Consider the following 27,078-nt stretch of genomic DNA (forward strand, 5'->3'; position numbering starts at 1 on the left):
CTCTGGGCCTGGATTTTCTCCTCTGTGCAATAAGGAAGACTAGAGGACAGTCCTTCTGGCACTAAGACAATCATTTCTACAGTGTCTGTGCAGCAGGTGGGGCCAACAGACCTGCAAAGGGAGCGTGAACTCTGGCACACCCTCCAGACCTTCCACTCTAAGATGGCAGCATCTCTGGAACACAGGGTTACTGACCTGACTCATGAAGTCCGACGAGGCTTCGTGCTCGTCCCAAGGCTGGTTCCTGCCCCTAGCTTTCCCTGTTCCAACCAGGGCATCGTGTTCCTCCTCAGGTCCCTTGTGTCTCTTCCTCATCCCTGCTCCAAGCTCGTACTCATCCGACGTCAGCAGGGGCTTGCTGCTCAGCCTGAAACCCAGATGCACTGCTGGTCAGCACGCTGGCCAGGAAAGACTCAAGGGTTGGGGGTCCGCCCTCACAGCCCTGAAGGGTGGGCTCTGGATGTCGAAGCACAGACAGTGATGGCAGAGTGACGAATCTGGGGAGACGGATCCTGTAAAACTATGGTGCTGGGATTCTATTCGTGAGTGGGGCAGAATGAGAGTTATACCGGAAAGAAGAAACACTTCTCCAAGGCAGTATCCTCTGCTGGCCTCTTTCTTGTGCTTCTTCACACATACACTCACACACACACCTTATCAAAACATGCCAAGAGTGAAGATCAGAAATGTCCAAGAAATCCCCCAGGATTGGAAGGGGAGTAAGAGCCACTGGCTGGTCTCCTGCACCCCTGGGATTAAGACAGTCGGGACACGGTCCTAGGTTGAAGGCTTCTCTTGCCTGCTTTAAGCTAAACCCTCACAAGTAATAAAAGCAGCTAATTTTTACTTGGTGCTTACTATGTGTTCTGTTCCGGGTTAGTGTTTGATACTTTAGCCACAAAACAATGTTCCACATCCTGTTTTTACACGTGGGGAGACTGAGGCTCCAAAAAGCTAACACCCAGCCCAAGGTCACAACAAACACTGGATGGAGCTGGGACTCACAAGTAGGAACAGACGCCCACCTCCAGAGGCTGTGCTCCTAACCAGTGGCTGTGTGCTGGCGGCCCAGCCCCTGTGGTTTCGGGAACTGCTTCCCTATCCTCCTTTGGCTGGTTTTAGGGGATTTCTTCCTCTTTCCATCCTCTCCTCAAACAGGAACATCCAAGGAGGACAAATCCAAGTCGTGGGGACGCTTGGGGTGATCTGACAAGCCCTGTGGCCGATCCACTGCCTCTCCTGCGCCTTTTGGGGGCACCCTGTGGCCCCTCTGCTTCCTCAAGCCAAGCACCAGGCCACCTACAGTCTGCCCTGCTCCGATGTCCCAGGCTGGGGCACACTCCAACCCCGCTCTCTTGATGGGCCTCATTCAGCTCCTGCTACTCCATGACACCCAGGGAAGACCGCAGCATCATTCCTACCCACGCTCAGCCTGGGGGAAGAGCTCTCATCCCAGCCACCATTCAAGAAAACCTCCAGAGACGCCACGCGTCGCTCCTGCTGCCGCTCAAAGAGTGTGCAAAGGAGCGGCCCCGGGGTCACAGGCTCGGGCACGACAAGCCAACAGGTCAGGCCAGAAGGACAAGAGTGACGCTGTCCGTCACGGAGGGAAGTAAGTGACAGCACAAGTCAGAACCCATCCCAGGGGGCTGGAAGCCAGCGGATCCCCCTGCAGGGAGGAAGTGTACGGAGAAGAGCAGGAATTCGTCCCTAACCGTGGAGAAAGCAGGTGTGGCGGGAAGACGGGCGAGGCACTTAGCTCATGGCACAGAAACCTCTCTCACTGGGGTCACCTGCCCACTCAGTGCCGGGTGGATGAGTCTGCCTGTCCGTTCCGCCACTCGCCCGGCTCGCCCTCCTGGCCCGGGCGGCGCGCACCGTGCTCCCTGAGAGCTACCAAACCAGGTGGGTCGGAGCCCGAGGGACTCGAGGTCCCCGGTGCCCAGACGCAGGCCCTGCGTGGGCCTGCGCTCCTCCCCTCCGAGCTCTGTGCCAGTTCCCGACCCACCGAGGGGCCAGCCTTACTTTCCGCTACTGTTGCGGCTCTTCCCTCTCTTGCGGGGGGGGCGACAGGGTGCTCAGGGCGTGGGTCCGTTTCCTCGGCCTGCCAGGGCCTCTGCGTGCCAAGCTTCTATGGGGTTCCTCGCGCCTGTCCCTTAAAAAGAATCACACGCTCGGCTGTGAACCTGGGGGGTGGGGGGGGCGCGGAGAAGGACATACGATGCACACACGTCACTCGGGTCCACACACACCTCTAATGGCCTACCACAGCCAACCTACTGAGCGCCAGCGCCTACGAGAGCCCAACCAGGGCGCCGCCTGCCGCGGCCTTGTCGCCCGGCCGGCCGGGGCCGCGGGGTATGGCTGGGGTGCGGCCGGGGTGCACACTCACTCGGAGTCGCGGCGTCTCTGCAGCTTCACCAGCTCTCGCTGCTTCTCCTTGTACCGCCGCTGGACCTCAGCCAGCCGCATCCGGAAGTCCAGCTCCATGGCATCCATGCTTTCCAAGGAGGACTTCATGGCATACATCTGCGGGGAGAGCGGGGTAAGGATGCCAACGCCCACCGGCTCCCACCACCCGGCCAGGCATCCGCTCAGATGGGAGCGGCGAGGCCTGATGGTGACCGGGGCCCAGCTCACGCCTCACCTGCCCCTTCGCTAGCCCTGGCCGTGGGCAGAACGCGGGACGGGGACCAAAACTCGACTCTGCGGGGCCGCGTCCAGGCCGAAGCGGCCCGAGACAGCCGCTCCCAACAGTGTGGGCCATCGTGTTATCCATCGCTTACAGAGGCCCACAGGCACCAAGGGGCACAGCCAGGCCTGCTCTTCCTGACCCGCCAGGCGGTCGCCCGTTATCACGTGGATAAACTGAGACCCAGAAAGGGGATACGGCTTGCCCAGGACCGCGCGGCAAGTCAGCGGTGGAACCTGGACTCAGATCAGGCCCTTTCAACTCCAAAGCCAGCCATGTCCCCAGCCAGACGGAGTCTCTGGGGGACCCATCTCTGCTCCCACCCCACGGGCCACAGGCAGGCAAAGACAGGCCCGGGACACCTCACCCGCTCCTCCTTCTTCTGCATCCAGCTATACTTCTTGTTGGGGTTCAGCTCCCGCGGAAGCCGCAGGTTCTTGAGCGGGTCCACGAAGGGACTGTCCAGCACCTCCTTCAGCATGTGGCTGCTGGCCGCCAGCAGGCTCTCCAGCGAGGGCCGCACCACCGGGCCCCGCTCTGCACCTGCACATAGGAGGCAGGTGAGCCCACGCCACTGTGCCCGCCCCGCCGTGCTCCCTGGGGGCAGCCCACCCCACTCAGACCCCAAACAGGGAGAAGAACGAGCCCAGGACCAGCTCAGGGCCTGCCCGAGGCCACATGGCCCCCACGATGCTGACGGGACCCCGGCCTTGCCGAGAGCCAAGAAACGGTGCTAAGTGAAGAGAACAGGCAGAAGCCGGGGCACACGGCACGGCTCTGTTCCAAACGTCCACTGCCGCACAGAGAAAATGACCACGGGCGGCCAAGCGCCCACAGAGGTGCGTTCTGGGCTGTGCCTCTTTCTGCTCATCTGTCCTTTAAACTTGCCACAGGGAATATGCATGGTTTTCATATTCAGGAAGAAAAGGGCCCAAATGAAGTTTCATAAACTGCAAAAGCAGTAGGAGAACACAAAAAAGACAAACCGAGCAGAAAGGTGCGAAGAAACGAAAACCTTCCCTGCCCCAGCACAAAGCTGGCCCCGCCACCAGAGGCGCCACTCTCGACAATCTGGTAGAGGGCTCCAAAAATGCCGACCCCCACTCGAACACACGCAACGTCCGTGGGCATCCTTCGTAAATATGGGAACGGCGTCAACGCATACATACGGTATCACACCTTTTTCCACCTACCCTCTTTTCACGGTAGCGCATGACAGCAATCTACCACGTGTCGTTAGCTTGGACCTTATGAGTTATAACTGCCATTTCTACAGGTCAGCAACTTTTATGTGGCCAAACCCAGTAACGACTGCCTAGAGTTCTCTTGCATTGCTCAGTTTTAATTAATCTAAATAATCCTCCGTTAAACGGCATTTCTTTTTTTTCTTTTTGTTTTGGGGGGGGTGGGTAGTGGAGGCATAGGCACACAGCAAGGACACATGTTTCAGGAAAATTCCTCTCTGTGATTAACACGATTAAGGTATGTGCATTTATCTAATAAATATTCCCACTCCCCTTCAGAAAGGGCACGCCACCCATCTCCCCTCCAATCTCTCCCAGAGTAACAGTTTTCTTTTTTAATTGGCGTTGTCTTTGTGATCTAATATGTGATCAGTTTTTATGAATGTTCCACACATGCCTGAGAAAAAAAATATTTAAAAAAAGTTTTTTTTAGTGTTCATTAATTTTCGAGAGAGAAGGATGGAGCACAAGCAGGGGGGTGCGTAGAGACAAGGGGCACAGGATCCGAAGCAGGCTTCTGGCTCCGAGAGGTCAACAAAGGGCCCGACGCGGGGCTCGAACTCCCAAACCTCGAGATCATGATCTGAGCTGAAGTCGGATGCTTAACCGACCGAGCCACCCAGGCGCCCTCAAAGCATATTCTTTACTACCGACACGTGCAGTTCCATAAAACAGACATCACTGATGGTCTCGCATAGATCAGGGCTTCTCGACCTTGGCGCTATCCACGTTTTGGTCAGCTCATCCTCTGCAATGGGGGCAGCCATCCTGGGCATGCGCTGTAGGAGGCTCAACAGCATCCCCTGCCTTTCCCCACTAGATGTCAGCAGTACTCCCCCAAGCTGCGACAACCAAACGGGTCACTGTCAGTTGAGAACTAGCGGTTTTGCTCTTACGGGCACGGCCATGGAGGCTGCACAGCAGTGAACCCCATCAGCTCACGAGGGCCCACCCCGAGGTGACGCCTCTGCACCAGACCACCCCTCAAGGTCGTCCGAACTGGGAGATTCTCAGTGGTTGGGTAAGGCAGGAGAGCACCGCTCCATCACAGAGGAGGGGACCGAGGTGCAGCTTCTGTCACCTCCTTCACCTTCCAAACCAGTCTGGCTGAGGCTCTCACAACTGAGGCCAGGGAGCCTGGTGACTCTAGGCCATCTGCTACGGGATGTATCATGTGTCCCACCCACCCCCCCCCACCGCCATCCACACGTTTAAGTCCTGACCCTAGTATTTCAGAAAGTGATCTTATTTGCAGTCTCTACGGAGGACACCAAGTTCAAGTGACCAGATGAGCCCTAATCCAGTAGGACTATTTCTCTACAGAAAGGGGAAAGCTGGAGACAAGCACGGAGGCAACTGGGCGAGGACACGGGGAGAAGACGGCGTCCACGCGCCAGGAAAGAGGCCTCAGCAGGACCCAGCCCTGCCCACACAGTGGTCTAGAACATCCAGACGCCCCCCAGTCTGTGGTACTTGTGACAGAAGGCCTGGCTGACACACAGCCTCGTGGCTGTACCAATGCAGGGGTGACCTGTGGGCCGCGGGAAGCTCGACGGGCGACCAGGGGCCTCTTCAGCATTCCATCGGCAGCTGCCTGCTGGGTAGAGAAGAGGGCCGCCAGCCTCTCCCTCACCCTTGCTATGTACACACCCCTGCACACCGGCACCTCCAAGTGTGCTTTCCAGCCCAGGGTCACAGATCCAGCCGCGGGCCACACCTCCAATGCAGAAACCAGCTGTGGGTCCCAAAACCTCCTCCCGCTGCTTCCTGCAAAGTCTGCCCTTCCAGCGGCTCAGGCTAGAAACCTCGGAGTCGCTCTTACACCAGCTGGGAGCTGGCAAAGCCCTCTGGGTGCTCCACCTTAACTTCTACCCAGAATCCTCTTGCTCCTCACCTCTACCCACCACCCCAGGGCCTGGGCCTTCCTGCATCCCCCTTGCCTCTGCGTCAAGTGTCTACACAGCCCCCCAAAATGACACTATTTAAGTCCAATCCTATCACTGTAACTCCAAGCCCTCCTCCAGTGGGTGCCCAGGGCCCCATGCCGGCCCCCTCCCACCAACCCCCTGGCGGCCACCACTCTCCTCCTCCCACTCCACCCCAGCCCCGGCCTCCTTGCTCTGGTTCCAACGTGCTACACGTACTGTTGACCTCAGGCCCTTTGCAGGTGCTGTTCCATCAGCAAATCCCCCAGAAGAGTTCCTCCCTGGCCTTCCTTGGGTCACTTCACCCAGAAGCACCTCCCTCTGTAAGAGACCACCCTTCCATCCTCCATCCTGTCCCCCTCCCAGTGTCTCCACCTACCACCTATCACCACCTGACAGGGCCAAGGGCTATGCTCTGTGGCCCTCACGGAAAACCCACCAACTGTTGGTAGGATCAAGAGGGGGGTTGTCTCTTTCCAAAAAGTGATTTTTTGTGCCAAACTATTTAAATGAATGAAAAGAAGTAATGAACTGGAGAACAAGAACCAAACAACAGACAGCTATGGGGTGTGGGGGAGTGGGCATCACTTGTCCAAGCTTCCGGGGGACCATGTGACCATGGCGATGAAAAAGCCTTGAAAATGTGATTTTGTTCGGTCCCAGCAATTCCACCCCTGAGAATATACCCCCAGGAAAATCAGCAGTGGGGACAAAGATTCGTCACATTAGTTCCAACAATAAAACAAAACCAAAGGCAAACTCAAATGCCTAACAACCTAGGGCCAGCTAAGGCATTGAAGGCTGGGGCCTCCACTAGGTGGAAAACTCGACTGTCCCCTAAGAAAATGTTTAAAGACCCAGAGCCTTGGGATGCCTAGGTGGCTCAGTGGTCAAGCATCCAACTTGGGCTCAGGTCATCATCTTGAAGTTTGTGAGTCCGAGCCCCACGATGGGCAGCACAGAGCCTGCTTGGGATTCTCTCTCTCCCCGTGTCTGTCTCTCCTCCCCTGCTCACGCACCGTCTCTCTCAAAACAAACTTTAAAAAAAAGAAGAAAATAAAGACACATAGCTGTAGAAAATATTTAATAAAAAATATGCTAAGTGAAGAGAGCAGCTTACACGGCATTGTTTACAAAATGATCTTAATTTTAGAAGCGTATGTGTGTAGAAAAAGTTCTAGAAAAAATGCACCAAAACACTGGCAACGCTATTATTATCTCTCTGACAGCTGTCGCCTGGGCCCCTCCCTCCTCTGCGCTGATTCTGGGCCGAGCGTGGGGTGGCGAGGCTTGCCTGGCCCACGGCTCCTCCTGTACACATTTCTTGGAGCACCCTGAGTTTCTGTGTTGAACACCCGTGTTTTTTGTGCCCAGCCCAGAATTCGCTGCCCTTCTGCTGAAAGCACCCATTCCCTGCAGCCCGGTGGTGACGGCCCCATGGCGGGGGGAGGGGAGGGGGCAGTTGGGGAGGATGCACAATCAGCCCGTTGCAACCCATCTCCCAGCCCAGATAGTTTGCTTCTGCACAAAGCATGAACCCCCAGGGAGCTAACGAGAATGAATCGAATACCTTTGCCGGAGCCACCAGGAAAGAGGTGGCCTCTTTTGGGAGTCTGCTGAATTGGGCAGGCCCGTGGGCCTGCGCAAAGTATTGGGTGACCCCCAAGAGGACAGTGGGCCTGCCGTGAATGAGGACAACAGACAGGAAAGTGGAGCAGGCGGAGAGGGAGAGACGGGGAAGGGGTACACAGGACAAGAAACTCCCGATGACGGAGTGCCCAGATCCAGCCATACCTGAAACTTATCACCTAGTTACCGCTGTACCTGGCTGCCGAGAGCCCATCGATTTCCCTCCCCTTTTTCTAAGCCAGTTCAAATGAGCCTTTCTGTCCCCGCAACCCAAAGAATCATGCTGATACAAAACGCGGCACTGACAGAACCAGGAGAGACTTCACAGAGAAGCCCACAGACCGAGCGCGCAGCAACACAAACGCACGTGAACGCTACTAACCTGTAAACGGCAGAGATGACAAATTCTGCCCCGTGTATTTCTGCCTCAACTTTTCCAAAATGGGTACGGGTAAACCCCATCCTGGGGATTTTCAAACTGTTTAAATCCTTAGGAAAATTAAAACCACCAAAAATGCCATAGAAACCGACCGCCCATGGCGACTCACCTCCCACGTCCTGGCTCCTCTTCTCCAGCTCCAGCCCAGCGATCTCGCTCAGCAGGGTGATGCCGTGCAGGAAACTCTGCTCCAGGACCAGGCTCTGCGCCGCCTCCAGCTTCTCCAGGGCCTGGGCTCCGGCGCCCGGGGAGGGCAGAGGCCTGGCCTGGGGCAGCTCAGCAGCCGCCGCCAGGGCATTCATGCCAGCCAGCGGGTCCTCCGGGCCAGGCAGAAACTGGTCGGAGCCTTCCTCCTCCAGGAAGCAGGTGCCGCCGGGCACAGGCGCGGCCTCCCGGGCCTCCAGACTCGGGTGCTCTCCGTCCCCGGGGGGCACGTCACAGTCTGCCAACTCCAGGCCGGGCCGGGGCTCGCTCGGGGGCGCCTGGGCTAGGCCTTCCTCGGGCACCGCCTCTACCACGGGCACAGCCATGGGCACATCGACGGGCACCTCCACCGGCTCCTCCTTGGCCTCCACCAACGTCTCCGGCGTCAGTCGCGCCCCCAGGTCCGGGGCGGCCGCGCACGATTCTGTCCGGCCGGGTGAGTCGACCCGCGCTTCGGCCCCCTCCGCGAAGTCCGGGCACCCGGGGGCCTCCGCGACCCCCTGCCCGCCGGCGCTCAGGGCCTGGGCCTCCAGCAGGCCGCCTCCACAGCCGGCCGCAGGGCTCGGGGCCGCCAGCGCTTCCTCGGGGGGCAGCGCCAGAGGCGACTCCAGCGAGGGCAGCTCGGCAGGACCCTCGTCCATGTCCTCCACCTCCGCCTTCACCTCCCGCTCTGCCAGCGCCTCTCCGTCCGGGCCCTCCCGCAGCGGCTCCGGGATCTTGGAGGGGGACAGGCGGATGGGCTTGTCTTCAGGCGAGAGCGCCAGGCGCTCGGGCCCGTCGGCCGGGAGCGGCACGTCGGGGGCCAGGCCGTCGGCGTCGGCCGCCGCCGTGGGCTGCAGCAGGAACGGGTAGGGCCTCCCGTAGTGCGGCGGCAGGGCCTGAAACGGGTACCTGGGCGGGAGATCTGCCAAAGACACGGACAGTCAGCGGAGGCCCCTTCACCCGTCGCGTCTGACATCCCCCGCGTCCCCCGTCAACACCCACCCACCAGCCGGGACGGAGCCCCGTGGCCACCCCCTGCCCCCGGCGGTCCTACACCAGGCGGCATCGGAGGACCCCTGCTGCCTTTCCGCACGTCCAGGCCACAGAGACACAAGTCAGCCGCCACCCCGTCCCGAGGGGGCCTCAGGACCCAAAGGCAGAAACCACGGTCGGCTCTTTCTTTCTCTGGCCCCCAACGCCTCTGCGCCCGGCACGAGGCTGGCCCAGAAGCAAATGCTCCGTAGGCCACCAAAGGTCTTGACCCGGCGGGGCCTCCTTTGGCCTCCGTGGCCGCCTCACCCCATTCAAGTGGAGTCGGGGCAGCCCAACTGTTCAAAAACAACGCCAACACGGTGCTGCCCTCCACGTTTCTACTCTGAACCCCCGCCCGCGAGTGTAGCCGCCCAAGAGCAGGGTGGCGCGTGGCCAGGTGTTTGCGGTGCTTCTGCGCAAGCTCCGGGTGCTCCACGGGAGCCAGACCAGCGGGAAGACGGGTGCCTGGAGCAGCCCCCGGGGCCAGGCTTAGTGCCGGCCTTCAGCACGGCATCGAATCTCCCCAGAGAGGAGCAGTCACTTGCCCCAAGATTCTGGTGGTAGCAGAATCTGAATCGGAACTCAAATCCTCCCGAGGACGCTCTCACACTCTTTAACAGCCGCCGGGGCAGAGGGACGCCGTGAAGGCCACCTGCTGCACGTCCCCACTGGCGCAGGGCAGGGGATGAGCACCTGTGCCCGAAGCACACGGCAGAGGGTGGGGTCGGGGTCCAGAAAGGGCGTGATCATCGTGACAACCCTGCACGTGCCATGTGCCAGGAGCGCTTCCTTTACCGTTCTCGATTCGGTTTGGTTAACCCTCAGAACGAGTCCTTCTGAAGGAGATTCTAACGTCACGCCCATTTCCCTGACTTTACTACCGAGGTGGGGCTGGAGAGAGGCTGTGGCCAACCCACGCACTCATGCATTCACTCCAGAGCCTGGCGGCAGGCCCAGTACGCAGCCGGCGCCCCGCAGAGACAGAGGAAGGAAGGGCTGGAGAACCGGACGGTCAATGAACTGGCGGCGATCGGTTCGACCAGAGCCAGACCCGACTCCGGTCTGGGCGACACGTGCCCCCCACCCCCACCCCAGGGTCTCAGCCACACTCCTACCCGAGAACAAGGCCTGGAAGGGGCTGGGGGCTTCCTTCTCCAACTCCAAGTCCTTCTTCTCGACGACATTCTCGGGCGCCTCCTCCTTGCGGGTGACACCGGGAGTGGGCGGCGGGGAGGCGGGCGGCGGGCTGCTGGGGTGGGAGCTGGGCGTGGCGGGGTAGGCGTAGGTGGGCGCCTTGGACACATCCTCCAGCTTCTGGATGACCTTGGCCTTCAGGGCAGCCACAGGGGAAGCGCGGGGAGATGGCGGCGGGCTCACGGCCTTGCCGTAGGTGCCCGTGGGGCCGGCGGCCAGGCCGGGGGGCTTCCGGGGCAGCAGCCCAGGGCCCGGGGCGGCCAGGCCGGCCTTGCCTGCAGCCTCCAGGCTCCGCTTGCTCACCTTCTCCTCCATCTCCACCCGATGCTCCTGGGCCTTCAGTCGCTCCTGCTGGGGAGGGGGCCGGCAGGCAGGGTGAGCACAGCAGGAGCCATCGCCGGGCACCTGCCCAGGCCCTGGGGTCGCCTCAAGCAGGGCCCAGCATGCAGGCTGCCCACCCTCCCAGCCTGCTACGGACATTCCGTCGTGGCTCACGTGTAACAAGCACAGCATTCCTTGTGGAACCCCAGACGGGGCTGGGCGGGGGGGCTGTCTGGGGGGCCACCGGGGCTGGCGGGGGCCTCCAGTCCAGACTCCGGCCCCACCGGGAGCCTCAGTTGGCACAAGGGGGACAGGGCAGAGGCATGAGGCTCCTGACGACGAAGGAGGCGCCCCACTCCCCACACTCATATGGCTTTAGGATAGCTATCTTCACGGAGAGCTCATTACCCGCTGTGTGCTGTCCTAACACCTTTGGGTCTCAAGATGCCTGGGGTGGGGGTGGGGGTGGGGGTGGGGGTCTCTTCCTACATTTCATGGCTTTCGAGGAAATGGCAGGGAGCTGCTCGAGAAGAGCCAGTGCTCGCTGGGGGTCAGGGAGCCAGGGGGACCAGGCGGTCAGCACATTGAACACGCTGGCACCAGCTACTCCCACGATTATTGAATCTCACTGAACGATCCCGAGGACATAGGATCACCGCCATCGCCACTTTCCCAAGGAGGAGATCTGAGGCCCAGAGACGTGAAGTCACTGGCCCAAGGGCACAGAGCCAGGCATGCCAGAGCTAAGGGTCAAACCCAGGCCCCGTCTGCCGCACAAGCCACCACCGTGGCCTCTGCGGTGGCCACTGCACGAAGGGAAAGCAGCGAGGCCGAGAGGACAGACGTCCCGGAGCACCTGCAAGTAGGCAGGAGTGCCGTTGGCTCCAGGGAGCCCACCCACACGGGGAACCAGCCCCTCGTGGCTCCTCCCGCACGGGACAGTTAACGTGGGTGTTAGAGGCCAGCCCTGGCCCAGCCCAGCTGGTCGAGGAGGTCAGGCCCGGCTTAGGAATCCGCAGGAGGCCCCGGGACCTCCTCAGCAGCCAACGCAAACTTGCCCAGTCCAGCAGGCTGCCTCTCCTGCCTCAGTTTCCCCGTTGCTCCCTGCACCCTGCCCCCGCACGGCTCCGCACACCTCTGGGCCTTGCCCGCGGTCAACTCCTCCAGGTCTGGGGGCAGACGCCCGCTCCCCACTCCGGGCGGCCCTCCCTGACCACCAGCCCCCGCCATCCTTCGTCTCTGCCTGCGGACCCGTCTGCCTCTCCCTCTGTGGGGGGCTCGGAGGGTCATCCCTCGTCCCCCGCCCACCAGCAACTCACCACCAGCTGGGCGCTCCTCTGCAGCTCCAGGGCCTGGGCGGCCTGCTGCTGTAGGTACAGGAGCTCGTGCTGCCGCAGGAGGCGCTGCTGGGAGAAGAGCTGTAGCTGCTGGGCGTGGTGCAGGGCGCCGCGGCCCGGCGGGTACAGGGCGGCCCAGAGGGGGGGCGCCGCGGCCCGCTCCATCAGCTCCGCTGGGGACAGGGCGGACAGTGAGGCCGTGCCCGCCGCCCCCCTCTACACAGGGGGAGGCTGAGGCCCCCGGCAGCGGAGCCTCTGTACCCCCTTCCCTGTCCCCTGCCCAGGGGACACGGGCCCCGTCCCCAGCCCAGGGGACACGGGCCCCGTCCCCAGCCCAGGGGGGACCGCACCCACACGCGGGGACCCAAAGCTCTTCCTCCCACCGCAGCCAATGCTCTACCAAGTGGACTCCCATGGAATGGGAGGCGCCAGGGCAGGGGGGCCAGGGCAGGGGGGCCAGGCCCCAGCTAGGGGCAGCCTGCTTTGGTTCTGAGTAGGAGTCCATCAAAACAGGGACCACCATAGCATTAATACCCGGGGAAGCCCCAGACATCAGAACATCCCCTAGGAGCCCTGGTCTAACTCCCACCCCATTGTTCTGGGCAGACGCCTGTCCCCCAAGAAGGCCCTTGGCATCTGGGTCAGGCTCTCCAGGCAAAGCTACCACAGCCACTGCCCCCCCCCCACCACCACAAGGCCACCACTTACCAAAGTGAGGCAGGTGATCGCTGGGAATGACCACGAGCTGGCCTGACTGGGGGTCCCTGACGAACTGGTAGGCCGATGGCAGGGAGCCCCCCAGGCCAGGCGGGAAGGCAGGTGCCATGCCCTGGTGCAGAGGTGGGGGGCCCAAACCTAGGAGAGACCCAGGCCCGAGTCAATGCCAGGGGCTGGGGGCCCAGGACGACCCCAATCCTGCCCATTCCCGAGACGCCCCCTTCCTGGGGTCTCCGTGCAGGAAGCTGAGGGGTGACAGGCCGCAAGCCAACCACCCCTGGGTACCACCTCCAAATGGGCTCAACAGAGGGACCCCCACGAGGCCGGTGTCCTAGCAACTGTCCTCTTCAGACACGTGAGGGAGCCAAAGCGTCTGAGGAGGGGCAAGGCCCGGGCCCCAGCAACAGGAAGACAGGAGCCAGCTCGGGGCGTGGGTCCCGCACGAGACTCCCCTGCACCCACGGTCCTGCCCCAGCCCCCTGTTCCAGTAAGAACCACGTCAGGCCCGCTCCGTCCTCAACCGCCAGACAAGGGGGAAGTCGCCCGCCCCACACCTACCGTAGGGGTGTCCGGCGAGCCACATGGACGCGCTGCCCGAGCGGGGCAACCAGGGGGGAGTGGCCAGGTGGGCTGCGGGGTCGGCGGACCAGCGCCCCGAGCCTGCCAGCGACGGGCCCCCGGTCACCATGAGGTTGGGGTTCAGGCCATTAGCAGCACAGCTGGTGGGGTGCAAGCGAGCCAGGTCGGCCAGCTCCTTACTTTCTCTGGAAGGAGAACAGAGGCATTGGCAACCGCCCAGCTGGCCAGGGGGACGTGGGAGAGATGGGGTGTCGCCCCAAGTACCCAGGGGACACCCAGCGTAAAGAGGGGCGGGCTCAGCCTCAGAACAGAAGGGCCCCTTGGGGCTCCTGGGTGGCGCAGTCGGTTAAGCGTCCGACTTCAGCCAGGTCACGATCTCGCGGTCCCGGAGTTCGAGCCCCGCGTCAGGCTCTGGGCTGATGGCTCGGAGCCTGGAGCCTGTTTCCGATTCTGTGTCTCCCTCTCTCTCTGCCCCTCCCCCGTTCATGCTCTGTCTCTCTCTGTCCCAAAAATAAATAAACGTTGAAAAAAAAAAAAAAAAAAAAAAAAAAAGAACAGAAGGGCCCCCGGGGCTTTCCCCCAGGAGGGGGACCCACACTGACTGTAGAGAGCGGCTGTGGGGCCATCCGGCCTAGGATCAGGGGCCAGGGCAGCTCGGGCTCTCAGGACAGGGGCCCCACCCACATAGGGTCACCCTCCCTGGCCCCTCGCCCCCCCAAGCCCTCACCTAAGCAGCTTCTCCTGGTCTCGGTCCAGCCGCGCCCCCAGCAGCCGCTCCTCCCGGTGCCTGGCCCTTTCGTCCCCACAGTCGTCATCAGCTCGACCGTGTCCTGAGGGGAGCAGGCAGGCAGTGAGCCCCCAGCAAGCACCCCCTGCCGGCGCACCTGCACCCGCCCCTGAGTGCCGGTGTGGACCTCGCCCGGGGAAGTGCGGGTGCCGCTTCACCACTGCTGTGCCTCGAAGGCAGGTTCTGGGGGCGGGCGGGTCAAGACGGAGGGGAAACCACAACCCAAGAAAGCAGCACAGCCAGACCCAGGTCCCAGGGAAGCACCTGCCACGCTCAAGCCCCACTGCGGTCCCGTCGTGGTTCTGGCTGTTGCAGACACGTGGCTAAGCCTTCTCAAATCAGGACAGTAAAGTAAAACTCGAGAACACGATCCACGTCAGAGGGAAGGGGGGAGGACAGCAAAACGTGTGAGCTGCCCCTTCGGCTATACCTTCCATGAGCTGCCCGACCCCCAGAGAGCCCTCAGAGCAGAGAAGGCGGGTCCCCAAGTCCGGCCTGGCACACAGCCGTCTGGTCCGTCCCTCCTCCCCCTGCCACCTTCCACCAGCTCCAGCTCCTGCCCCGGGCCCTCTCTCGGGGTGTTTTCCGCACAAGCCAGAACCCGGTGCACATGTGGCAGCCCCGGGTAGGCTAGGGCACGGTCGCTGGCCGCAGTGGCCTCACAGAAAGCAGCTGAGACGCTGCTCAAGAGAGAAATGCACTGGGGCTGGCGCCCACCCCGCTGCATCTCGAGAGGCCCGGCGGACCTGGGAGGGGCACGCAGGGAGGAGGCCTCGCCTCGCCGAGGCGCCAGCACAGGTGCTCCGCGCCAGACCAGGGGTCCGGCAGCGGCCCCCGCACTCAGGGAAATGCTGCCATCAGCCATCTCCCCTTCATGTCTCCCCTCTGCCCACCCAAAACGGGGAGCGAGCAAAGAACAGAGCCCCCAGGAGAGGCTCGGCAGGGTGCGCGGGGTTCCCCCCCCAAGCCTTCAGGAAGGCGGGAGCCTGACAGCCCCAGGACAAAGGACAGGAGCCCGGAGAGAGGCACATGCCCGTGGACCAAGCACACGAGGAGACAGACAGCAGCGCTGGGGACGGGCGCACCCCAGAGGCAGGAGGGGACACTAGGCCGGGAGACCACCTGGGAGGACAGCCTGGAAGTCCCAGAGGCGGGCCAGGATGACAGGGAAGTGCAGTGAGCATCTAAGCTGAGACAGGCCAACAACGGGGGCATCCAGAGGCCAGGCAGGAGTGAGGGCGGGCGAGGGAGCACGTGTCTTCACAACCTGGCCCCTGTGGGACACCGAGGTGCCTCCCTGCTACGTCGACTATCCACGCGGGCTGCAGTCGGCAAAGTCGCTGAGCCAACTTCACTTACACCGGCTCAGAGTTGCTGTGGTCTCACCCGGCCCGATCCGGCCCGGGGCAAGCAGGGGAGGGGCCCTCAGTGGGAGAGCAGTGCCACAGCCAGCCTGGGGGGAGTGTCAGTGTGGTTCCTGTAACCACAGGGATCCTGAGACCACCCACCTGCTACATGACGGAGTAGAGGGTCCCTTTAGGGAATCCCCCGGGGTGGGCAGGTCCGGAAGGGCAGCCCAGGCTTCAGACAAGGCCGAGGTGTGGAGGACCCCCCAGAGTCCCAGGGCCGGGCTGGGAAATTAGAGCATGTGCCCCAGCTCCCTTCTCCAGGCGGAGATGGCCTCCCAAGCCCATAGAAACCCCAAGGGCCCTCCTGCCCAGCGGCCCACCCTGCATTCGGGGACAGGACTTAGCAGTGACTCCTGGAGTCCCCAAAAGGGACAAGTGCCTAGAGGGTCACCTAGCCCCGAGCCCCCTTGTCCGATGTCTGTTGCCCTGTCACCATTCAGGGTGCCAGTGGCTTCCCATCCCCTGTACACGCCTGTCCCTCCTGCAGAACCCCAGCCCCACAGAACCATGCCCCGGTCACCATAGCTCTCTGTATTCACCACACTCAGGGCCACACACGCTGTTCCCGACACCCAGAGTGCCCTTCCCCTAGACTATTCAGCCTTTCCTGTCAGAGTTTAGCTGAAATGCCACCTCCCCCACGAAGCCCTCCCTGACCACCTCTCCATCAAGCTCTAGTTTCTCTCCCTCCCCGCACTGATCGCAACGGATTGCTGTTCTGCTCGCTGGCTGTTCGCCACCTGTCTTCTCCATCAGATTATGAACTGCTCTGGTTTGAGTCCCACTCCCGCCTGTGTGCCTCCTTCCCTACCCAATAGCTGGCCAAAAAGAAGCTACTCGATAAACACGCGAGAACGAATTAACGGATAAATGAACCGACAGAGTCACAAGAAGATATCCAGGAAGAATGAGATAAGCGAAGGCAAGGGCAAAGGCCCTCAGACAGAAGTCTGCCAAAGAACATCAGGGAGGCCATGGGGGCTAGACAGAATAAAAAGAAGGGCGCAGGAGGGGAGACCACAGAAGGGGCGAGTATAGACTGTAGGGCCTTATAGGCTGTGGAAGGGAATGTGGTTCAGGTTTTGTTCAAAGTGAGAAGGGAAACCAGAGGGCCCATCACCTCTCCGTGCTGAGTTCCAGGGTGGTGGGAGGCCAGCTCCTGCACGAGGCAGACGTGCGGGGCAGGCGCGGGGCCCCCTCCAATGTCCCAAAGGCACAAGACCCCATCCCGGCCCTCCAGACATGAGTTGTGGAAACAACCCACACCTCAAGGCCACTTCTACGCGTAGGAGGCCCCCGGATCTTCTCCGGGCATTCACCCATTCAGGAGTCATCAACCCAGGAGGTAAGCCCCAGCCGTCTTCCTGCTCTAGGTTAGGGAACTGAGGCACAAGAAGACAGAGCCACCTGCCCAGGTCACAGCACCGACTGACAAGGAGGCCTCCTGGCTGGGATCGGAGTCTGAGCGGGTCTTCCAGATCAGTGCGCCGCCTGCGCTTCCCACGGAGAGCGGGCACGGGATGGGTGCCAGGGAAACGGCAGCCTTGCTCCCGGGGCCCACAGCCATGCGGCGACAGCCTCTCCAAGCGGGGCTGAGGCTGGGACCGAGGCCTGGTGCCCTGGCCTCCGTGAACCTGTCGGCAGATGTGGCTGCCACCGGCTCCCGGGTCTGGGGCCATGGCCGGGGCTTACACTCAGGCGACCCCGGCTCTGCCTGGAGTGATGCGGGCGCGTCCTCACGACCCCTCCCCCCAGATCTACCCCTAATGTGACTCCATCACAGAGCTGATGCCAACAGGCGAGACGAAGAGGGAGGAGACACAGGCCTGGGCCGAGGGTTCAAGCTCAGTCTGCCTCTTCGAGCCCGAGCCCTGGGACCCTGGCCAAGCCACTTTGCCTCCTCACCCGCTCTCCCCAGGGGTGAAGCTGGGAGGGTACCAGAGCCTGGGCTGGTTCTACCTAACGACCGAGTTCTCCCACGGCTGTGCCGCGCTTCGGGGCAGAGGCCACGGATCCCTGGGACTCACAGGCGTAGATCACGCCCCTCCTTGGTCCATCTCAGGGCCCCTGAGGGCCCACGGGGACGTTACTCCGGGAGGATCTAGGACTCACAGGCACTGTCAGAAGCTCCCAGACCCCAACACGCTAAATGCAAGCCAAGAAAAGGCAGGCCTGTTCGTGAAGCACCTACTATGTGTCCGGCAGCCACGTGGTACACGTGGACACTGGGGCCCAGAAGGCTCAGGCCTCTTGTTCAAGGTCACGGAGCTGATGGACAGACGGGACATGAACCCACCGACAGGCAGAAGGCTCACTCTGAAACTCTGAGACGACAGGGAAGATGGGACGAGACCGAGAGACCCGGGCTGACGGCCACCTACTTGGCCGGGGGCGCCCCCCACTCCTGCCCTCCCACAAGGGCGCCCAGCACTGGGGAAAAGCCACCACGTCCTATGGGAACGGTTTTAAGGAGAAGAACCCACTGCCTACTTTTCGACGGGCGGCGGCACCAGACCCAGCCTGCTCCAGACCAATCCCCGAACATCTCACCCCAAACCCGCCAGGCCCTCCCTCCTCCCCACGTTCTGTCGCAGCGTCACACACACGTGCTCTCACACACATGCACGTGCATTCCCTCACAGACCTTCTCTCACACACGTATGTTTTCTCTCACACGTTCTCTCTCTCTCGCTCTCCTAGGACCCCATGGACACAGGGCCCTCGGGCACGAGCAGGTACTCTGCGCTCCGACACGAGCTCAGGGAACTGGGAGCCCCCGAGAGGGGTGCCGTGCCATGTCACGTGAGCATCCTCTCGGGCAAGGACCCAAAGAGCTCTGACCTCGCAGGGGGGTCCCTGGGGGCAAACCTCTGTCCCAGCAAGAGGACCCGTCCAGCACCGAACCAGCCACCCCCTGGCCGAGGGTTGCTGCCCAATCCCCCTCCAATCCCAGTATAAGGCAGGGCCTGGGGCCAGCTCCCCGGGTCGGGGGACGGGCCTTCCTGGCTCAGGGAGGAGGGGACGAGGGAGGCTCCACAAAGAACCACGGGCTCATTCAACAAACATCCAGGAAGCGTCACTCACTCTGAGTCACCTAAGCCGGATAAAGACCCTCGGCGGCTAGCCTGCATGCCAATGGGTGGGGCGAGGACCGGCAGGAGTCCCAGGGCGGCCCGTGCCTTGCGGGCTTCATCCAGCGCATCCAGGAGAGCAGGGCTGAGCCGTCTAGAGGCATCTGGGACAGGAGAGTGGCCACGGATGGAGGATAAAGCCCAGAAGTCAGCACGGGTGGGCCAGACAAAGGAAGTGATAGGGACCCAGGAGTCAGACACCCAAGACACCCAGGTGGCCTATGGGGTAAAGTCTGAGAGGTGCAGGGAAGGGGGCCATGTGGGTGCCACAGACAGGGGCCCACAATGTGACCAAAGCCTAAGCTCACAGCTGGGACGTACAGGAAGCTGGCTGGACACTGGGGACAGAGACGCAGGGAAAAAAATCCAGGCCGACCATTGAGAAGTCACGAGAGCAAGGCCAGTGGGAGAAGAGATTCCCGGGCGGTTACCCCAGTCCCACAACCCCACACCACAACACACTTAACACCGTCCAGGCAGAGGGTACGGCCTAATACCCAACTGTCGAAGGGTCCTTGGCTCAACGATGGGCAGACCAAGGCCAGAGTTCTGATAAAAATGCCGCAAATACCAACCCTCCCCAATCCCGTGAACGATTCCAACAGCACGATATGCAAGGGACACAAAAAACACCATCAACCAAGTTCTGGGAAAATATTCAACTTCACCAATCAGTGAAAGAAATGGACCGTTCTTCCCTACCGAAATCAGCAAGCATTTTTTAGGCACTAAGGCACCGGATGTCCCACGAGACCACTAGGACCCAGTTTCTGTCCATCGCACTCGGTCATTCATTCGTTCATCAAACACCTACTGTGGCACCAGGTCCCACACTAAGCACTGGGATGATGAACGAGGCAAGGCAGTCACCCCCCTCAAGGACTTAGGATTGAAGGCCTCCAGCTGGCCTGTTCCTAGGAACCTATCTTAGGAAATGGCTCAAAATATCAGGAAAATGCGACGCACAAAAATATTCAATGCAACATTCTAAACACGAACACATCAGAGAAGGGAAAACGAGGATGCCCATGAGAAGAACGGTCAGCTGAGCTATGCTGTGTGCTCTAGACACAATAACTAAAGCCATTAAAAGATCATACACAGAGGTGCACCTGAGTGGCTCAGTAGGTTAAGCATCCGACCTGGGCTCAGGGCGTGATCTCACGGTTCGTGGGTTCGAGCCCCGAGTCGGGCTCTGTGCTGACAGCTCAGAACCCAGAGCCTGCTTCAGCATCTGTGTCTCCCGCTCTCTGCCCCTCCCCCACTCTAGCTCCGTCTCTCTCAAAAATTAATAAACGTTAAAAAAATTTTAATCATACAAAGATCTCACAATCACACAATACCAGGAAGGCAGGGAGAAGGTGACAGGTGGGACCCAAGACCCACCTTTAACGTTGCTCAGTGACAGGGAGCGCTCCTGGTCGGCTAGCCCAGGCCCCAGCCGGCCACTGCCGCCACTGTCCTTCTGCCGGGCCACGGCCACCGCAATGCCCACGGGTGGGTGTCGCACTTCTGCCTCCCCCTGGGCACCAGTGCCCTCGCGCCCGAAGGCCTTGGCGCTCTCGGGCCTCTCCGGGTCCCGCTTCAGCTGCCGGCCTCCGCCTGCCGCAGGGCCTGCGGGGTGTGGCAGGCGGGCCTGGGCGCGCGGGGCACCCGTGGAGGTGGGGGCAGGCTCGGGTTTCATGGTGCCCAGGCCTCCGAAGGGGCTCTTCTTGCCGCAGCCTCCGGGGCGCACGGCCACGGCCTCGCGCGCGAAGCTGCCGCTGTACTTGATGAGGCTCTGCATGGCCGAGGCCTCCCCGGGCCCGTGGGCCGCGGCGTGCACGTCAGTGCCCGGCCTGGCGCAGGCGGCCGCGGCGCGTGGCAGCGCGCCCCCAGGGTCCAGGTAGGCCTTCTTGGAGGCGGCCGCCACCTCCTCCTCAGCGCGGCTGGCGTGATGATGCTGCGCGGCCAGCACGGCCATCTGCGTGGTGGCGAAGTTGCCCAGCTCGAAAGGCTTCCACTTGGGCTCAGGGCCGGCGGGCGGGGGCGGCCGCGCCGGCTCCAGGCCGAAGAGCTTGGCGGCCTGCTGGGGGGCAGCGGCAGGCCCGCGGGACGCGCGCTCGCAGGCCCGCGGCTCGGCCTCGGGCTTGAGCAGCTCCTTGGCGGGGAGGTAAGCCCGGGCGTCCGGGGAGGCGCGCGCGGCCCGCGTCGGCGGGGCTTCGGCGGGCGGCGGCCGCTTGAGCGAGCGGATGACCGAGTTCTTCTCGCGCAGCGCTTCGGGCCGGTCGGGGGGCGGCCGTGGCGACCCGGGCGGCGCCTGCAGGACGCCGGGCCTGCCCGCCTCGCGCTCCCGGGCCCGGGCGTCGCGTGCCTGCGATGCGATCTGGATGGGCCCCGGGCGCTCGTCGAAGGCCTCCACGGAAGGCACGAAGGTGGGCGCCACCACGCGGTGCTCGCGGCCCGACTCGCGCGCCGCCGCCGCGGCCGCGGCCGCCGCGGCTGCCGCGGGGAAGATGGTGTAGACGCCGGCGGGCGCCGGCTGCGGCGCGGCGAAGGCCCCGGCCGGGGCGGCGGGGGGCGGGGGCGGGCCCTTGGGCGGCGGCGGCGGCGGGAGGGGCGACGGGCAGGGGCAGGGCCCGGGCAGCAGGGCCTCTGCGCGCCGCAGCCGCGCGCTCTCGTCCTGGCGCGCCGCCTCCTTGGCCACCAGCGCGGGGAGCCCCGCGTCGCCCGCGCCGTTGCAGAGGCTCAGCGCCGGCGGCGGGGGTGGGTTCTTGCCCTTGCACTCGGCGGCGGCGGCGCCCGGCGCGCGCGGCGGCCCCAGTTCGGCCAGGAAGGGCGACAGGCGCTCGGCGAGGCGCGGGGGCCCGCGGTCCTGGCGGCCCTCCGCCCGCGCCTCCTGGGTCAGGTCCACCACGCCGCGTGGCCCCGCAGCCTCCTCGCGGGCCCTCGGGTCCTTCTTGCCGAACAGCGGGGGCGGCTCCCCGCCGCGGCCCGCCCGCTCCTTGGCCGCACCTTCCCGCGAAGAGCCTTTGGCCGGGGCGCTGGAGGAGTGGCCGCCCGGGGTCCTGGAGGAGGGCGCGTGAGAGTGCAGGGCGCCCGGAGCCCCTGGGGCAGGCAGGTAGAAGCCGTCTGCGGAGAAGAGAGAGAGTGCAGGCGTGAGCGAGTGCCCCCTCACCCCGCCGACGCAGAAGCGGAGGTCCCCTCTGGGGCGCCCTGCAACCCCAGGGTTAGGAAGGACAGTCCTGCACAGCACAGCCCTTGGAGGGCAGGCTCCAGAAATGGAGGGTCTGGAGGTCATAATCTCGCCTTGGCCACCGACTAACCTCTCTGGGCCTCAGTTTCCTCATCTGGGAAAGGGGTAGAGGCCAGGGTTGTCTTTCGAGCCTACAGAGAGAGGGTCAGGCAAGTACAGCACAACTAGAAGGCACTAGAAGGCACCAGAAGGCTGGGGGGGGGGAGCTGGGGAGGCCCTCAGGAGCATGGAAAACAGAGGGGGTGCTGCCTGGCATACTGGGCAGTGGTGGGGGCCCCCAGAGAAGCCCCTCAGAAGGTACCCTCCAACCCATCTCCCCACTCCCACCCCGATACCTTTCTGGGTATCGAAAATGCTGGGCTGGCCCAGCTGGCTGAGGAGGGGGCTCCCGCTGCTGGGGGGCTCCAGGTGGTTCAGGTGGAGGTAGGATGGGTACAGCCCGCTGGGCAGATGGGAGAAGCCTGGAAGAGAGAAAAAGTCGGGTTGGCCCAAGGCATGGCCTCCCAACAGGAACTTCCTTCCAGCCCGCTCTTTTTCTTGAAAATAAAATCTCTTAGCTGTGGAGGGAGCCCCTGGTTCCGGGAGCCCTGAGATCTACGACCAGCTCGGTAGAGCAGGCTTGCCTCCCTCTAGGCCCAGCCAGCCCCCAGCCGCCTAAGCCCTCAAATCCCCACCGGAAGAGGATCCGAATGGCTCCAGCTAAGCAGCGGATGATGATGATGATGATGATGATGATGATGGGGGCTCTAATCACAGGCCAAGCGCTGCCAACTGTTTTGCCTTGGTTATTCTCATTTAAACTTCAGCAGCACAAAACTCTGCGAGGCGGATACTCTTAACATCCTCACTTTACAGATGAGAAAACAGGCTCAGGGAGGACCACTGGCCCAAAGTCACACAGCAGAGGAGCCCGACTGTGAACGGAGGTCACTGGGACAGTTAACCTCAGCCCCACACAGACCACGCCGGGTGGTTTACTGATTTAATGAGTCCCTTCTGCTGTGTGACCCAGAGCAGGTCGATCACCTCTGAACTCAAGCCTGCCCAGCATCTCCAACTGTCAGGTCTCCCAAGAATTCCTCCTGGTGAGGATCCTTCCGGTGAGGTCTTCCCACCAGGGATGCCCAGAATTGGGGCTTTGTGGGACAGAGAAGACAGGAGAGGGTAGCCACAGAGAAAAGAATGGGAACATCTAAGAGGGCACACAACGGAGGCCCAAGAGCCCCTGAGCAGGGCCCAGAAAGCCAGGCCAACTGGCGAGCAGGCAGGTTGCCGAGCACCGGGGGAGGGTCCTGATGCTCTGCCTGGGCTGGGGGGGGTCCTACGGGACCAAAGGCCAATCGGAGACACCTGAGACTCGGGTCCCACGTGCCCCCAGTTGTTCCCTCCGAGGCCAGAGATGCAGGACCTGTCCCTGGCCACACCAGGCCCACGTTTCTCCCACGGCGCCACCTGCTAAAGATATTAACCACAACCCCAGAAAGATCAAGAGCACCTGATACACATGATCTCTTTCAAGCACTGAAACATCGCATCGGATCCCTCTGCTTTCTCGGCTGTAGAGTGGACCCGGCGGTCCTTACCTCACAGCTTGCTGGGCGTATAAGATGAGTTCAGATGTGCAACGCAATGTACATAGTAATAAGCACCCTACGTGCTTGGAGCCGTTACTGCATATGCGTTACTGCATAGCACTTGTGACACGGAAGAAAAGGGAGTCAGGAGGGGCAGAGGAGCAGGCTGGTGGCACGCAGGCACCAGAGGCACAGTCTTAGCTCTTCAGGTCCCTCCAGCCCCACCCTGGCTGACTGAAGAGGGAGGCTCAGGTGGGACCCCAGCCCCAAAAGACTGCCCACCTTCCCAGGCCTGGAGAGGCAGGACAACCCCCTCCTGGTGAGCCCCTGGCACCGAGGAGAAAGTGGGGAGACAGTGCGCTGCGAAAGACCCCAGAAAGCCCTCGGGTCTGCAGTGGACGCTCCCAGGACCCGGCATCCAAAATCCACCAGGGGGGGGAAGAGCTCAGGGTCCCTCAGGCCCATCCCTTCCCTGGCAGAGGGGACCGTGGCCCTCACTGCAGAACTGCAACAGGAGGACCCGATGACCCTGGTCCCACTGCTCCAACACTGCTTATCGAGGGTCCCCCGGGAGACCGCGGTGACCAGAACTAGGCCCTGCCCTCAGAGCTCACTCTGGCGAGAAAACGGATGTCTCACAAATAAACACACAGATCAACCTGTCCTTCAGGTGAGAGGTGGGCCAGGGCAAGGGGGTGGGGATGCGGGTAGCTGAGCCCTAAGGGATGAACAGTGGGTGAGGGCCCACAGCGGTGCGAACAGCTTGGGCAAAGGCCCCGTGACAGAGACCAGAGGAAGCACTGAGTATCTGAGGAACAGCAGGGCAGCTGGATGACCAGGCCTTGTCCCCCCACCCCCCAGCCACGGCAGGAGAGAGGCCCGGAGGTGGAAGGGAGTGGGCAGGATGGAGAGGTGCCAAGGACAGTGGCCCACAGCCCTCAGCCCCGCCCACCTGGCACACTCCTTACCTTCATGGGCATGAGCGGCCCACAGCTGCACCATAGGCAGGTTGCTGGGGGTAGGGGAGCGGAAGGAGAGGTCAGAGGGCAGGGGCACGGGGCTCCCATGGGACGAGGCTGAGGGCCCCATCCCGCTGGCCACAAAGCTGCCCAAGAAGGCCTCGCCTGCAGAGAGAAGGGGGGGGACTGTCAGGCACCCACCAGGCCCCCACTGCCCGGCCCAGCACCCCGGAATCCCCATGTCTCCCCCACTTCTTGGAGCTACCACTGGCAGGGACACCAGAGAAGCCTTTCCGCCCCACCCTTGACCCTCCGGCTCAGGATGGGTCTGGTCACCTCGACCAGATCCCCTGGGACTTGAAAAGGCTGCAAGTGCGGCCCCAGAGGAGCAGCCAGAAGGACGCCCGCCACCAAAGACCCTCACCTCCGGGGCACCCGGCAGTTAGCAAGAGGGCTCTCCCAACCCCAGACCCAAGCGGGACGGTCTCCCCACCTGCAGATAGGACCTGAGGTGCGGCGGGGGACAGGGCCGTCCCGAGGCCACAGAGCGAGGGGGTAGGGGGTGGGGGGCCCGTGGCCTAAACCCCTGCTCACGTGGAGCTCCTGGATCAGGGGGGACCCCACGAGTCGGATAGCGACCCCAAGGCAGCCCTGGTCAGACCTGAGGCGTTCTCGGCCAGCATCGGCCAGCCCGGTGCCGGAAGAACCACGTGCCCATTTAAGGCACCAGGAAGCTGCTGTTCGGAGGTGGGCAGTGCCCGGTTGCACAGCCAGGGAGCCCTGACCCGGAATACACACCCCGCAAGCACCCCACAACTACAGCGGATTAGCGAGAGGAAGCAGCGAAAGACCGAGAGCAATGGGCCATCCTTCCAGAGAGCAGAGCATCCCACCCAAGGTCCCTCGGATGGGGGTGTGCTGGCCAACTGCTACTTGGTAGAGCGGCGTGCCGGGGCCTGGCTGGACGTCGCCTACCCCAGCCATGCCTCACCTGGCCAGGCCCACCCCAGAAGGGATGCCCCCTCGCTGCCACCAGCCAGGGGCGCTGGCCCTCAGGATCCATACACCCCACCCTTCAGGGGAAGATCCCGGCAGGCCTCCGGGTCACAGGCCAGGGGGAGGCCTGGGAGACTTGGGCGGGGGGGGGGGGGGGGGGGGTGCTGCCCTTCCCTGGCCTCAGGTCGCTCATCAGCAAAATGGGAATACTAACGCCTCCCTTAAGAACCACAGTGAAGAGGAAAGCACGCACCGCAGGAGAATAGTAACAACAAACGGCAGCCTCGCCCAGTCACTGACGAGCACCAGTCTGGGGACTGAATCCTCCCGCCAACGCCCCCAGGAGGAGGGGCGGAGGCCTGCACACCGAGCCGAGCCTGGCGGGGACGGCCAAGCAGCCAGCAGGAGCCAGCTCTGGCCAGCCCGAGCTAAGGGCTGCCCGTGTGCCCCCTCGGGTAACCTCCCCATGTCCCTGTGAGGTGGGCACTGTCTGCAATGACCCAGACAAGACACCATCGGTGGCCCCAGCCCACGGGGGGGGGGGGGGGGGGGTGCTCCCAGAGCCCCGTCCCACCTCAGGGTCCCCAACAGCGCCGTTTTGCAGTCTGTATACGACAGGTGCTCGCTTACTACCTCCCGGGGGCACAGGATGCCACAAAGTCCACCCGGTCCCTTTGGGGGTACATGCAGGGAAACGGCAGGAGGACACCTTCTGGCCACATGTGCCATCACCAGACCCCGTGTCTGCAGAGTCCCCGTCCTCCAGCCCGGCCTCACCCAGCCCCCTCACCAGACTCCAGCGCCAAGCCTTCGGGACCCAGGGCCATGGCGGCCGGTCAGGACACCCATGTGGCCCGAGCCCGGGCAGCAGGGCCTCTGGGCCCCGCTAGGCCCCAGGCTTCCTCCTTGGCAGGCAGGCGGGTAGAAGGCTCCGGAAGCCAGCAGCCAGAGGTTTGCGCAAGGGCTTACATCAGCCACCAGCTCTTCCTGCCTCGGGCCGCGCGGAAGCCCGGTGGCCCAGGCCTGCCCCTGCCCAGGCTTGTGAAACCCGCCCAGCAGCACCCAAGGCCCGGTGGGGCGTTGGTGCCCGGATGCCACCAACGGCTCCCGCCCGCCACAGGGGCTCAACGGCACCCAAACTCCCTTCCCCGGGTCCGGCGGGAATTCTGGTGCCCTGGCAAGACCACGCGGGCCAACGTGTGCCCCTCCCAGACCAGAGGTGTGCGACTCCGTGGAACGGGCACACTGTCGCCACCCCACCGCCAGTCACAAGGACGGTTACACACGACAGGGGCGTTCATTTGCACATATACCCTGCTCCCCCTGCTCTCCCCGAACTATTCTCCTGAAGCCGCTGAGCGATGGATCTCGGATGCAAACCAAACACGCTTCCGAATGCCGGTGGCTGCCTCTGTTCCACCCAGCTGCTCGGGCACCAGCCCCCAGGTGTCCTTGTCGACCCCCCCAGACCCGGCCCGTTTCCCCCTTAGGTGGGGCCTTCCCGGCGCCTCACCGAAGCCCCTCTGGCCACTGCATCCAAGCCCCTGCCAAACACACTTGGTAACGCGGATCCCTCCCCACAAGCGGGTCCCCTCCCTGCAGGCGAGAACCGCCAGCCTCACTTCCTGCCACCCGGGACCCGGCACACAGCAGGTGTCAACTCGCGGACTGGCTACGCGAGCGCCGTTTCTA

The 27,078-nt window shown here is 62.9% G+C and overlaps 1 protein-coding gene across 1 annotated transcript in view; it reads right to left on the minus strand.

Annotated features, from left to right (window-relative positions):
- The window catches only part of TNRC18 (trinucleotide repeat containing 18), an 88,151-nt gene that overhangs the window by 40,530 nt on the left and 20,543 nt on the right, over positions 1-27,078 (minus strand). The window contains 14 exon segments of the mRNA XM_047837565.1: positions 196-367; positions 2,026-2,066; positions 2,068-2,155; positions 2,393-2,529; positions 3,060-3,235; positions 8,039-9,037; positions 10,263-10,692; positions 11,982-12,172; positions 12,708-12,854; positions 13,275-13,480; positions 14,023-14,125; positions 20,009-21,733; positions 22,193-22,318; positions 24,400-24,555. Coding sequence (XP_047693521.1) covers positions 196-367; positions 2,026-2,066; positions 2,068-2,155; positions 2,393-2,529; positions 3,060-3,235; positions 8,039-9,037; positions 10,263-10,692; positions 11,982-12,172; positions 12,708-12,854; positions 13,275-13,480; positions 14,023-14,125; positions 20,009-21,733; positions 22,193-22,318; positions 24,400-24,555 — 4,697 coding nt within the window.

Source organism: Prionailurus viverrinus, chromosome E3 (assembly GCF_022837055.1).
Source record: "Prionailurus viverrinus isolate Anna chromosome E3, UM_Priviv_1.0, whole genome shotgun sequence".
Taxonomy (NCBI): domain Eukaryota; kingdom Metazoa; phylum Chordata; class Mammalia; order Carnivora; family Felidae; genus Prionailurus; species Prionailurus viverrinus.